Source organism: Hemicordylus capensis, chromosome 1, assembly GCF_027244095.1.
Source record: "Hemicordylus capensis ecotype Gifberg chromosome 1, rHemCap1.1.pri, whole genome shotgun sequence".
Lineage (NCBI taxonomy): Eukaryota > Metazoa > Chordata > Lepidosauria > Squamata > Cordylidae > Hemicordylus > Hemicordylus capensis.
The window spans coordinates 136,250,606-136,263,171 of record NC_069657.1 but is presented as its reverse complement, the minus strand read 5'-3'; the positions used below and the strand labels follow the sequence as shown (position 1 = coordinate 136,263,171).

General features: G+C 45.1%; 1 protein-coding gene across 8 annotated transcripts in view; it reads left to right on the top strand.

Annotated features, from left to right (window-relative positions):
* Positions 1-12,566, top strand: part of LOC128338664 (sodium/hydrogen exchanger 10-like) — a 241,324-nt gene that overhangs the window by 202,454 nt on the left and 26,304 nt on the right. For all 8 annotated transcript variants that reach the window (XR_008312667.1, XR_008312666.1, XR_008312672.1 and 5 more), the window contains one exon: positions 2,093-2,263. Coding sequence is in view for 4 of the 8 variants with exons in the window: in XM_053281442.1 (XP_053137417.1) it covers positions 2,093-2,263 (171 nt within the window). In the remaining 4 variants the exon portion in view is untranslated. The remainder of the gene's footprint in view (positions 1-2,092; positions 2,264-12,566) is intronic.

Here is a 12,566-nt window from a genome sequence, read left to right as displayed (position 1 = left end):
GCAGCTGTTTCACACATTTTCCATCATAGTATTTTCTTAAGGAGATGGTAAGGAGCTCATATAGTTTTGGAAGCAGTAGCTGGGTCGGGGCTTCTGCAGAGCTACTTTCATGTTTTAACAAAAAATGGACACCTGTTGCTCCATGCATTTCTTCCTGCTACTTCACACAGGAGATACATCCTGTGGACTAAGAGCAGCTCTCACGTGACTGTGAGTGCTGCTGCATCAAGCAATGAGTGTTCTGAAAAGAAGTGGGACTCCAACAATGCCACTAGAGAAAAGGGGTCTCTCACTGTCTGTATATGTCACAGCTAAACCCAAAGGCCCACTACCAGCCTTACTAACTGTAGAGATGACCCAGAAAGGAGAGGAAGGGGTTTACAGAGCCATATACAGAGAGCCACCCTAGCCAGTCAGCAGCACTGGGGCCAGACAAAGGTAAATATGGGTTTTTAAAACATTGATACCATGTAGCTACAACGCCTGGAGAGAAGCACCAGAAAAATTGGTAACATTTGTGAAAGCAATCTTCCCTCTCACATTCCTGGACATTTCATATCTAGGATGAGACTTTTGCTTCATCCTGTACAGGATGTCTGATTCCTGGACTGTCCAGGCCAATTCTGAACACTTGGCAATCCTAGGAGCAATGTGTGACAGTTTTAACTATTAAATTTTATACTTCATTTTTAATATTGGAACATTCTTCCTTCTGTGGCATTTTGTGATGCTCCAAGTTGAGGGCATTTAAATAAAGGCCCAAAGTCTTCAGTAGACAGTACTGCATGGATATTTGGTGACTTATGGTGTGAGCAGGGGTGTAGCTATACCCAAGAGTCTCCACTTAACTTCAAATGTCAGTGGCAAGTAGTTGGGAACTGGCACAGAAACCTGTTTTGAGAGGTAAAGTTGCGTATTTCTTTCTTTCATCGGGGATATACCTTTCAAACTTTGCTCAGATGTGTTGTCCCAGCTCTAGATTGCACAAATTAACTACTCGGCTTGCAGAGGGAGAAAGACAAGGCAAACCCTGGACCTGAATAGTATGGCTCTCCCTCTGCAGAGTTGCTAAATGTGAAATAAAACCAATTTCAGTACCTAGAGGGAGTTTGACACACCTGGGGGCAGAGCCTGGCAGTAGAAGAGTAGAATCTTGTGGAATCTTGTATAGCACAGTAGTAAAACCATGAAGCCTGACATGCCTATGTTGGGCCACAGCAGCCGTTGCGTATACTGGGAGGCTGTGCCATGTGCATTAACACATTTTTGAGAACTCACCAATGGAAAAATTCTAAGGTGTGAAAACAAGAGATGGGGGTGGGGGGGTGGATCCAGTTTCTTGTTTTTATAAGCCAAAACTTGCCTGACAGCTGGCCTGCTGCCCCCAAATTTTCCAGGCTGTTCAAAGCCAGTTGGCAACTCAATGGAGCAAAGTGAGCAGCAGCACCAGACTCCCTTTTGCCTCAGTTTTTCAAATTGTGGGAGCACCCATATCCTCTGAGAGGGACATTAATAAGGAGGAATAGGAAGGTGAGAAACCACCCTGACCTAACAGGTCTCTCCTCTTCCTCTGTAGGCTATGGTCTACAAACTGGTCATGTTGGTAGCCTCAAAACTCTAGTATATCTAATATTGGAGGAGTGGCTTTCTTGGAGGAGCAGAGCCATGACCCTCCCAACTAAACACAAGATTTCCATCTGATTGTATCTGCCACATTTCAAAACACAACCCCTTGCTGAAGACTAACCCAGCTTCATAGACAGGAAGGGAACGGAAGACCCGGCAGTTATCAGCACCTTAATTTGATAGCGTGCAGGGCCTGTTGTGTGAGAGAGGTGTTCTATAAAGGTAGACCCATGTTGAGGTATACAGGAAATCTGCAATCTTGCCTATGTAACATTTTTTATAAATAACTTTGGTTGTGGGCTGAAGTGATAGAAATACTGATGTATATGTTAATTTTAAAAGATAAAGCAGGTCAACTTTTGAAAGTTTTTATTGGATTAAGATGTACAGGGGATCTTACATCTTGTTTCATTTTCTGACTGAGATGAACTGCAACTTTTGTCCCTTTTTAAAATTCATCTAATAGCTTCACGGTTCTGCCCCTCGTTATGGAGTTGATAAAGAACACTATCTGCAAACTCATCCTGCAGGAATTCCCTATACAGACTACTTGGCCACCGGGGCAATAATAGGAGAACTCAACTGTCTAACTAACCAAGAAATGGAATATACTGTTACTTGTGAAACTGCTGTGCAGGTCAGAAATTTTTTTATTTCCAGTATGTTTTTTGAGATTTACCTTGCATAGAATGTCTTGGGCTAGAGCTAAAATGATATCCTGTATCATCCCCCCCCCCCCAATACACACACAATGTAGTCCAAATATTGATAATTTGATTTCAGAAGAACACTTTAAAAAGGCTTAAGAGTTTTCAACATATTTTAAGTCAATGAGTAGAGGCAACTCAACTCTAGTTTTTCCTAACCCTCTAAAATCAGCAGCACAAAAACACCTTTCCTGTTTATGCTAATAAGTGGAGAAAAACACGCTAGAACCTATTGTGACCTGCTCTTGATCCTTCAGTGGCAGCTTAATATGCAGAAATCAGCAGGAGAAGCTGCCCATAGCATGGATATAATTAGCACTTGGTAACATCTGCTCATTAATAATGTGTGGTTATTTCTTATAGTCTATAATTGTATTTTATAATCTACAATTTTTAAAGGCACTGCTACAGTGCCTGGTTGAAGAAAAGACAAACCCTAGTGAGGGAATGCTTCTCAGACCTTTTCAGTAGCAGTTTAGACGAGCAATAGACACAACTCAGATTTTCACCATCTATTGTATTATCATTGAACAATGCTAGTTTGTCCAGTGTTGTTTACGTTCATTTGAATGGCTGCTTTAATAGGTAGCCCTTGATTTGAATCGAGATCCATAAAAATAGGCTCTGTGCCTGTCCAGAGACCACACAGTAGACATGCCGCAGCTTGTCAAGGCGTCCAAGCCCCGCCTCCATGCGTGCAGCGTGTTATTTAAGGGCAACTGGACATTGCGTTCCTCTGTTCTTTTCCAACCGCCTTAGCATTTGGACCTCAGTCTGCCGCTCCTTCGCCAGAAAGTTCCTCGTGAGTTTGATCTCTATGAAATACACACACACACACACATATATATTTGGGTTTTCGTGTATGACCTTTTCTTTTGGCTGATGAGTTTTGTATTGTGTATGACCTGGACTGGCTGACGGAAATTGTTTGGCATTGACATTGGACTGGCTGAGGAAAAAATTTGGCGTTTTTGACCTTGGAGCGGACTTGGCTAACTCTTCCATAAAATGTCTGAGGAGAAAAAGACCTTCAAGAGGTGTGAGGGCTGCAGGGCAAAACGCCCCCAAAGGATTTGCACGATCTGTGCCTCATATGCTTAGGAGAAGAACATAACGTTTTGGCGTGTAAAATTTGCATCTTGTTTTCCAAGTAAACTCGCAAGAACAGGGCCCTGCGATTGCGAGCTGAGATTTACGATGACATGTTGAGTCCCTTGACACCAGGGACACCACGAAAAATGCCGCCAAAATCTGCCTCAGCATCTCCTTTGAAGCCACCGGCTTCTGCGTTGACTTCAGCGAAGTTGACATTGAAAGGGACCGGCTCGACATCGTTGGCCCAAAGGAAAACATCAGTGTCGGAGAAGCTGTCGATGTCGACTTCCACACCAGGTAATCAGAAACCATCAACATCGATGTTGATGTCGTCCGCCCATCACAAGTCCTCAAAACTGAAACCATCGACGTTGACCGTCAGTTGACAGTTGACACCAGCATCACTCCAATGGCCACCGCAATCATAGCTCTGAAACAGTATTGCGCATTCCGAGACCGTCAATGCGCCACGATGTCGATAAGTCATCGACAGCCTCTGATAAATGCCAACATTTTATTTACCTGATGGGGGACCATACACCATCCCCTACTGGTCCTCAGGAGCCTCCATTGTCCGTGGTGCAACAGCCAACATCTCAGCCTGCTCTTGAGCTTCTCCGCACGGCGTTGATAACATCTCCTCGATGTCGAGTCGATCCACCTTCAACATCGGGGCTGTTGGTATCGAGTGCAAGATCTCTTTCTTCAGCATCAACCCCTATATCTTCGTCTGCACCTTCGACACCGACGACACGGCACCCAATACCACCTACATAGACTCTCCATACACCACTAGTGCCGATGTCAAAGCCGGTGATTCCACCAGACTCTTGAACACTCAGCAAAACTGACTAGGCAACAGCTAAGCATAGCCAAACATCTGGCAGAGTCAGAATCCAGGTCTCTGACTGTGGCTGTGACCTTGCACAGACATGCCTGGTTGTGTTCGACTAACCTCCAAACAGGCATGAAGGACAAGATTGAAGGGCTCCCGTTCGATGGCTCTGGTCTCTTCAGTGAATCGACTGACAGTACCATGGAGCAAATGGAAAAATCAAAATTTACGGCTAAGACTTTTATGGTTCAGCCAACGACTTCAACCTATACACTGCGATACTGCACTTTGTATTCGAAACAACGGCCGTCCTACTGCCAAGAAGATTTCTGGCACTTTAGATGACAATACAACCTGTATCAAAAATGGAATTTCTCCAGCAAGGCCAAACAGACACAATCCTGTGCAACCAAGACATCAGACGCCCAGGAGCATCTTTGAGAATCGAGCCCATCCACTGGCACCACTCCTCTCCTCGTTCCTGCCAGGGAACCCAACATCTCTGGGAACAGAACAGACCATCGATCTGTATCTGCCATCTCCTTCCATCAGATTGGCAAAGCCATGCCCCCGCATGGCACCATATAACATCGGACCTCTGGGTCCTGAAGATCATATCTCCAGGATACGCCATAGAATTAAGGCAGACGCCGCAGTTCACAGGAATAAGATCCACCGCTCCTTCTGTCACCTTGCAGAAAGAAGTGAGGGAACTGTTGCAGAAGAAAGCAATCACTCCGGTGCTGTGAACAGCCAGGCGGGACGGGTTCTATTCCCGCTACTTTCAAATCCCGAAGTGGGACGGGGGTTTGTGCTCCATTATGGACCTGCGACACCTGAACAAATTCATATGAGTCAGGAAATTTCGGATGATGGCATTGCAACAAATATTACCACTTCTCCAGGGGGGAGAAGTGGCTTGCAACGCTGGATCTCAAAGATGCCTATTTCCATGTCAGTATCAGACTGGATCACAGGAAGTACCTACAGCTTACCATAGGCTGCCAAGAATACCAATATAATGTCTTTCCCTTCAGACTGTCCACCGCCCTGAGGGTTTTCACCAAGTGCATGGCGGTGGTGATGGTCCACTTGAGGACGCATGGGATCTCCCATTTATCCCTTTTTGGACGACTGGCTCCTCACATCCAAGAACAAAAGTGAGTTACTCTCACAGATCCAGTATGTGTTTACCCTTCTCCAAGACCTCGGCATCTAGATCAACCGGAGGAAATCACATCTGGAACCTGTTCCATTCACAACCTATATAGCAGTCGTGTTATACAGAGTTTACCTCTGTATTCAGAGCCTGGTAAATCACTTTCAAGATCAGCCTTTGCAGCCAGCACAGTCCATCCAGCAACTTCTAGGCCTGATGGCATCTTGCAGTGTGGTGATCCGGTATGCTTGGCTGAAGATACGGAAACTCCAGTTGTGTTTTCTGTCGCTATTCCACCCAACTGTGGACAGCCAACAAAAACATCTACTTCTTCCACCGCAGATTCTGAGATCACTGTCATGGTGGTCAGACTGCAGGAACCTTCTAGAGAGTGTTCCTTTCCAAACTCCATTACCATCTGTCTGGATCACAACACGTGCCTCCTTTCTGTGCTGGGGGGCTCACTGTTGCCAAATTCAAGGAAGGTGGACAATACAGCAAAGTTGCCTTCACATCAACTTCCTGGAGCTCCTTGCAGTTTTCCAGGCACTTTGGGCATTTCTGCCTCTCATACAGGGCAAGACTGTCCAGATACACCTCGACAATATGATGGTTCAAGCCTATTTCAACTGCCAGGGCGGGACTGTGTCTCCAACGTTATGTGTTCTCAGTGTTCAGCTGTGGCACTGGAGCATCCATCACCATGTTTCACTGGTGGTGGTTCACATCACATCACATCACGGATGATCTGAGCCATGTATTCCTCCAAGAGCGACAACACAAGTGGGAACTCAACTCGGAGTACATAGTTCCCCTGTTCCATTGCTGGATGCAGCCTACAATAGACCTGTTTGCGACCTCCAAAAACACAAAATGTGACCGCTTTTGCTCCAGAGCCGGGCACGATCGCCTGTCCTTGGGAGATGCCTTTCAACTAGACTGGTCGAGGGAGAAACTTCACATGTTCCCACCACAACCACTGGTCGCCAGGGTGGTGACTTGTCTCCTGTCCAAACCGATGACCTGCATCCTTGTGACTCCATGGTGGCCAAGGCAACCTTGGTTTCCACAAGTACACAAACTGTCGAAAAATTGAGACCAGCATCTACCGCAGGTTCCAGACCTCCTTTTCCAGGACAACGGGCTCATCTTACACCCAGACATCAACACCCTTTGACCACCTGGTGAATAAGCTTCTAGACAAGATTCTGCTAAATCAGCGGGAACCCTCTACCAGATGGAACTACCTGGGAAAGTGGCTCAGGTTTAAGGCATATGCCAAGTCCCAAGGTTTTTTGCCGTGATGTGCTTCTATCTGAGACATGCTCCTGTATCTGTCCAAGTTGAAGTCACAGGGCTTGGCTAATGTTTCACTGAAGGTCCATTTAGCTGCCTTCTCAAAGCACCTGGGATACGAAGGCAGGACCTCACACCCACAAATCTTTTTTGAATGGCCTCACTAACGTCTTCCCACCAGTCAGGACTCCTGTGGAGCCCTGGAGCCTGTCTCTGGTACTTACATCGCTAACACAAGCTCCTTTCGAACCAATGGCTATATCTTCCTTACGACTAGTCTCCCTTAAGACAGCCTTCCTGGTGGCAATCACCACAGCACGAAGGGAGAGCAAGCTGACAGCTCTAAGAATAGACTCACCATACACAAGATTTTACGCGGATAAGGTCCTCATGCGTTTGGACCCGTCCGTTCTACCAAAGATTGTCTTGGAATTCCACCTGAACCAGGGCATTATCCTCCCAACCTTTTTTAGAGGGCCTTCAACCTGCCTGGAACATGCCACACACTCCCTAGAATGTGCGCCGATCACTCCTGTGCTACCTGGACTGCACAAAGGGGTTCAGGGCTACACCATGTCTCTTTGTGGCCTAACAGGGCACTGCCAAGGATTCCTGTCTTTCCAGACAGCATCTGTTAAGGTGGCTAGTTGAGCTAATCATACTTACGTACCAGCTCCGGAACAAGTCTCCACCAGAAGCCATCAAGGCCCACTCTACTCGGGCTTACGCTTCCTCGGCAGCATGCCTCTCGGGGATCACCTTCCTGGACATCTGTGAGGCAGCGACATGGTCCTCAGAGATGCCTTTTATTAAACACTATGCCATAGATGTGTGCTCTGCTGCAGAGGTGAGCTTTGGGAGAATTGTACTTAAAAGGGTCTTGCAATAGCACTTCTGCACCCTCCTCCTTAGGGAGCTTGCTAATCGCCCATTCTTATGGATCTCAACTGATCTCGATCCAGATAAGTAGGTTGCTCACCTGTAACTGATGATCTGGTAGAGATCCGTCGACATCCATAAGACCTTCCTGATCCACCCCTCTGCAGTAGTGCTCTGCTATGTGCATACTTGTGTGCTCACCACTGCTCTTGGTTCTACATGTCAACATTATGAACTCACTTGTTTGACTGGATGGTCGTCCTCCTTGGCGGTCATCCAAGTACTGAGGAACACAATGTGCAGCCGCCCTTAAATAGCACGCTGCACAGATGGGGGCGGGGCTTGGGTGCTTCGACAAGCTGTGGCATGGCTACCGCGTGGCCTCTGCACAGGCGCAGAGCCCATTCTTATGGATGTCGACGGATTGCTACCAGATCATCAGTTACAGGTGAGCAACCTGTTTTTATCCACAGCCCTGGCACCCACGGTTTCGCATATCCACGGTCGGGCAATGGAGACCTGACCCTGTTATATACAATTCAAAAAATTGTAGGAATTTGTGCCTCTGAGCTTCCTAGGTGGCCAGAAATTACCTCTGCGACCACAGTTTTGCTGAAAGGAACATTTTGTGGCGCTTAGCTCTTTTTTTTTTTTTTTAATCCCACAATTTTTTTTTGTAGAAAATCACCAAACATTGGGGTTTGGGGGCAGGCATTGCTGGACAGCTGGAGACCTGTGGAGCACAGTACAACACTTTATTTATCTTCTGCCATTTTAATTGTTGTTGTTGTTGTTATTAACAGTTATAATAATAACTGTTTTTAGTCATTTTCCACCTCCTAATCCTCCAATTCCCCTTGCCTCAAGATATCATTATCCACAGTTGGAGATGAGAATGGAGTCCCCACAGATAATGAGGGCCATCTGTACTAATATTTGATACTATCAGCTTTCTAGATTATGTGGACCAAAATGGAAAATATAATCTAGTAAGAACAAAGGCAATGTATCATTAAATAATGAATATGACTGTTTAGAAGCTATAGTAGCAATTATGTGCCCAAAGTGCCACTTGTACTTTAATCTGAACAGGTTTTCCATGATAATAATGGTATTTGTTGTGATCCTCCATGCATTCACATGAATGGGATTGTGCCTGTGCAGTTGACCCTTTGGAAAACTTCTCTAATTCCTTGACATACTCTGACATCACCCTTACATGGACAGAGCGACTGTTAGGCAAGAGTGGCTAGAGAGTTGACATCTCAGTTCCTTTCTGACCACCATGTTAGCAGAACTGGGCGGTGGGGGGGGACTTTGATCTTATTGGAGACTCCCAATCTGTGGAAAATACAGTGAGGAGATACAGAATTATATTTCTGGTTTTACATGTAGCTCATTCTGGTGCTTTGCTTCTTGTTTTGTTCCTATGCACTCTAAAAACACATTTTAGAGGTGTAAATGCTTTAAAGCTATGGGATGGTCACAATCTTTGTTTGCTGTACATGCCTGGGAGAGGGTCAAAGGGTTAATTCCTGCAGGATTTGCCTGTGATTTCAAGGCAGACATGAGAACTATGGTTCAGAATCAACACAAACAGTTTCTGCATTGAAATCAACCTTCCCATTCATCATTCTCAAATCACGAGAATCCTGTTTCAGTCCAGCATCCTGTTTCACACAGTGGCCCACCAGATGCCTCCTGGAAGCCCTTATTGGCATCATTTGAAAGATAGATATCCTCATTGCTCTGTTCAAATAGGTCCACTTTGTTGATGGGAGTTACTGTCTGCTACTGTGTTTATAACGCAGAATGGACATCAGAACCAGCACACCTTGCATGGTCATGATTAGCTGGACCTGCAGCTACCACTGCTGTCTAGTGACATTGTAGGGTTTATCGAAATTGACATCAGTCGTATTGTCAACTGGGACAGTAATGTCCATGTTGATATTGTTGGTAGAGATATCTTCAGTTATCGTTCCAGCAACGATGTTGACATTGGCATTGCTGGGGCTGTCTGCACCTGTATCAGAGGGGAAAAGATGGTCATGTCTCAGACACTGAAGGAGAGCCATATAAGGTGACTATTTCATGTGTCATCTTCAAGTAGAGAGTAGCCTGTTCCTATTTAAGCATCCTGCAGCTCATTCTGTGTTCCTTGACCATGCATCATTTGGAAGTCTTCTCTCCGACACTCTGCTGCTGTGGATATAGAGTTGCAAGCTAGATGGGACAGGCAGAAAATTCTGTTCCAGACTGCAACTACTAAACACTTCAAGGATCATCAATCCAAGAACCTAGTAAGTGGTTTGGCCTTGAGCTCAGATCTCCCTCCCTCCCTCCTGCAGGGTACTAGAGGGAAGACGGAAAACCTTCTTGATAGTTTGTTCAGCTCTGAGACAGATGCTACTCTAGAAAAGCTCAAGAAATCAAAATTTACAGCAAAAATCTTTGGATTACTCATTTAGTGGGGATAGTATAATATGCTTCAGTACTGATAATCACACCAGTTCTTCCACTTCAAGGAGTTCTGTAAGCAGCAGCTTGATAAGAGGGATGCAAAGATTATTTTTACACATCAGCAAAGAAAACCTGTGTATGTGCATATCTTTGTTCATTGTACTAGCTAGCACATCATTAGTTTGGATGTCAGTCAGTTGTTACATTTTGGATTTTGCACAGACCCAAGAGTGTTCACCAAGTGCCTCATTGTGATGCATTTTTGAGATGCAAAAATATAATTATTTATCTCTATCTTAATGATTGACTGATAACCTTGAGAAGTGAAATACAGGTACTGCATCATTTAAACATAGACATAGAACTTCAGTGTTTGGATGTCTCCCTGAATTGGAAGAAATCCAAACTGATTCTGACCAGTACAACTTAATTCATTAGGGCAGTTCTGGAGTTAAGTGGTCTGAGACTGCATCAACCATCCTACATAGCTGGTGAGAAAGTTTCAATGCTTGCTGGGTTTCACGGGGTCCTGTAAGGTAGTGATATGGCACATCTGTGAATGAGACCTGCAAATTTGGTTGGCTGCCATGTTTCATCATCAAAGGGATCATTGGTCCAAATTACTTTGAATCCCACAAAGAATATTACTGTCTTTGCAACAGTGGTTCCAACCACATAATCTCTATTCAGGAGAACCTTTTCAGCCATCCCAACTGTTGCAGTAACATTGGATGCCTCTCTGAAGAGCTGGGGAGCTCATTGTTGGAGATGCAGTGTCAGTGGATTGCGTTTAAGAAAAGAACAGCATTTCCACATAAACTACTTCAAACTTCTGGTAATACTTCTAGCAATGAGATCCTTTTTGCCCATTTTAAGGGACAATATCATAGAGATCATTGCAGACAACATTAAAGTGATAAACAAGCAAAATATAAACAAGCAAAGAGGGAGTATGTCAAGACTGCTTTGCAGACTTGCAGTCCTGATTTGGAATTTGTGTATACTGCCCAGGATTACTACTGCAGAAATTCACATTCAAAATGAGGGGAATGAACAAGTGGATTGTTTTTTAGGGATGCACATGGACCAGAACTCGTGGTTCAGTTCAAATTTGAATTTGTCATTTGAATTTGAATTTGAATTTGAAACGAACCACAGGTTTAGATTCGTAAAGCCCTGAGCAGGCTTTGAATTTGTCTTCAATTCGGGCGGGCTTTATATTTGGGGGCGGGCTTTGAATTTCCCGGGCGGGTGCTGAATCCCGGGAGGGCTTTGAATTTCATAAAGCCCCGGGCTCATTTGAATTAAACCATGTGCTGCTGAACTGTTTTGGTTGAACCAACCAGTTGGCTCATTTGACTGAACCAGTTCAGCTATACTTGCAAAGGGGAATCCTGTGAGGACTCCCCTTTGCAAGTAAAGGGGTGGTGAAAGCTACAAGGGGGTGGGGGTGGGGATGGGGAAAGTAATGTCAATCCCTTATGGGCTGGCATGACTGCTGCTGCCACTGCCCCACCCCCCCAGTCATAGCTGGGGGAAGCACCGTGCTTTATATAGGACTTATAAAGCCTGGATGGAATTTATTAGAGGCGGCCGGGACTTATAAAGCCCGTTATAAAGTTCCAATAGCAGGTCCCTCCCCAGGGGCAGGGGCGCTGAGCCCAGCTGGGGGGAAGCACTGCAGTCATAGCTGGGGAGAGCACCGTGATTACGGAAGTAAAGGTGAGCAGAGGAGCAGGAATGGACTTGCTCTCCTCTGTGTTAAAGGGCACGGAGCCCTCGGTTTTAAAGGGATTGTGCTGCGATTTGGACATTGAATCGCATTTTGAGCACATCCTATTGATTCCATCATGATCTTATCACCTCTTATGACAAAACAGTTCAAGCTCATGACTGCGATCTCTTTCAGATATTGTTGATTATAGGTGGCAGTTACAAAAGATTAAAATATCAGTCTTACTACTGAGAGTGATAGTAATATCTATGATATCACAAGGATAAAGTCATGTTAAGACCTAGTATGTCATTCAAACTTAAGCTTTCACCATTGTTCTGTATAAACTTCCCTACCTTTTTTCATATCTGGAGTTGAAGTTGGACAGGCATTTGCACGCTCTGGATAATGAGCACGGGCATTTTATCTGGACAGGGCTAGGCAGTTAAAAATAAAAAAAGGCCCTTTTCCATTTCTTACCAAGGAAAGAACAAGGCAATGGAATGTCTAAGCAGAGACTTTTATATTGGGTTGGAAATACAATAAACACAGCTTATCAATCCACAAATCAGCCAGTCCCTTTGAAGAGAAAGGCCCATTCCACCAGAGCAGTGGGGTCCTCTGCAGCCAGTATGGACTCTAAACGTAAGGCATTTGTAGAGCAGTAACGTGCTCTTCATTCGTGTTAATTAAATAATGCACACTTCATGTCAGATCAGCAGCAGCTGTGTCCTTCGAATGAGGGATATTGAAGCAGGTATTGCTGTGCCTTCATTTAGGTAAACTACCTAA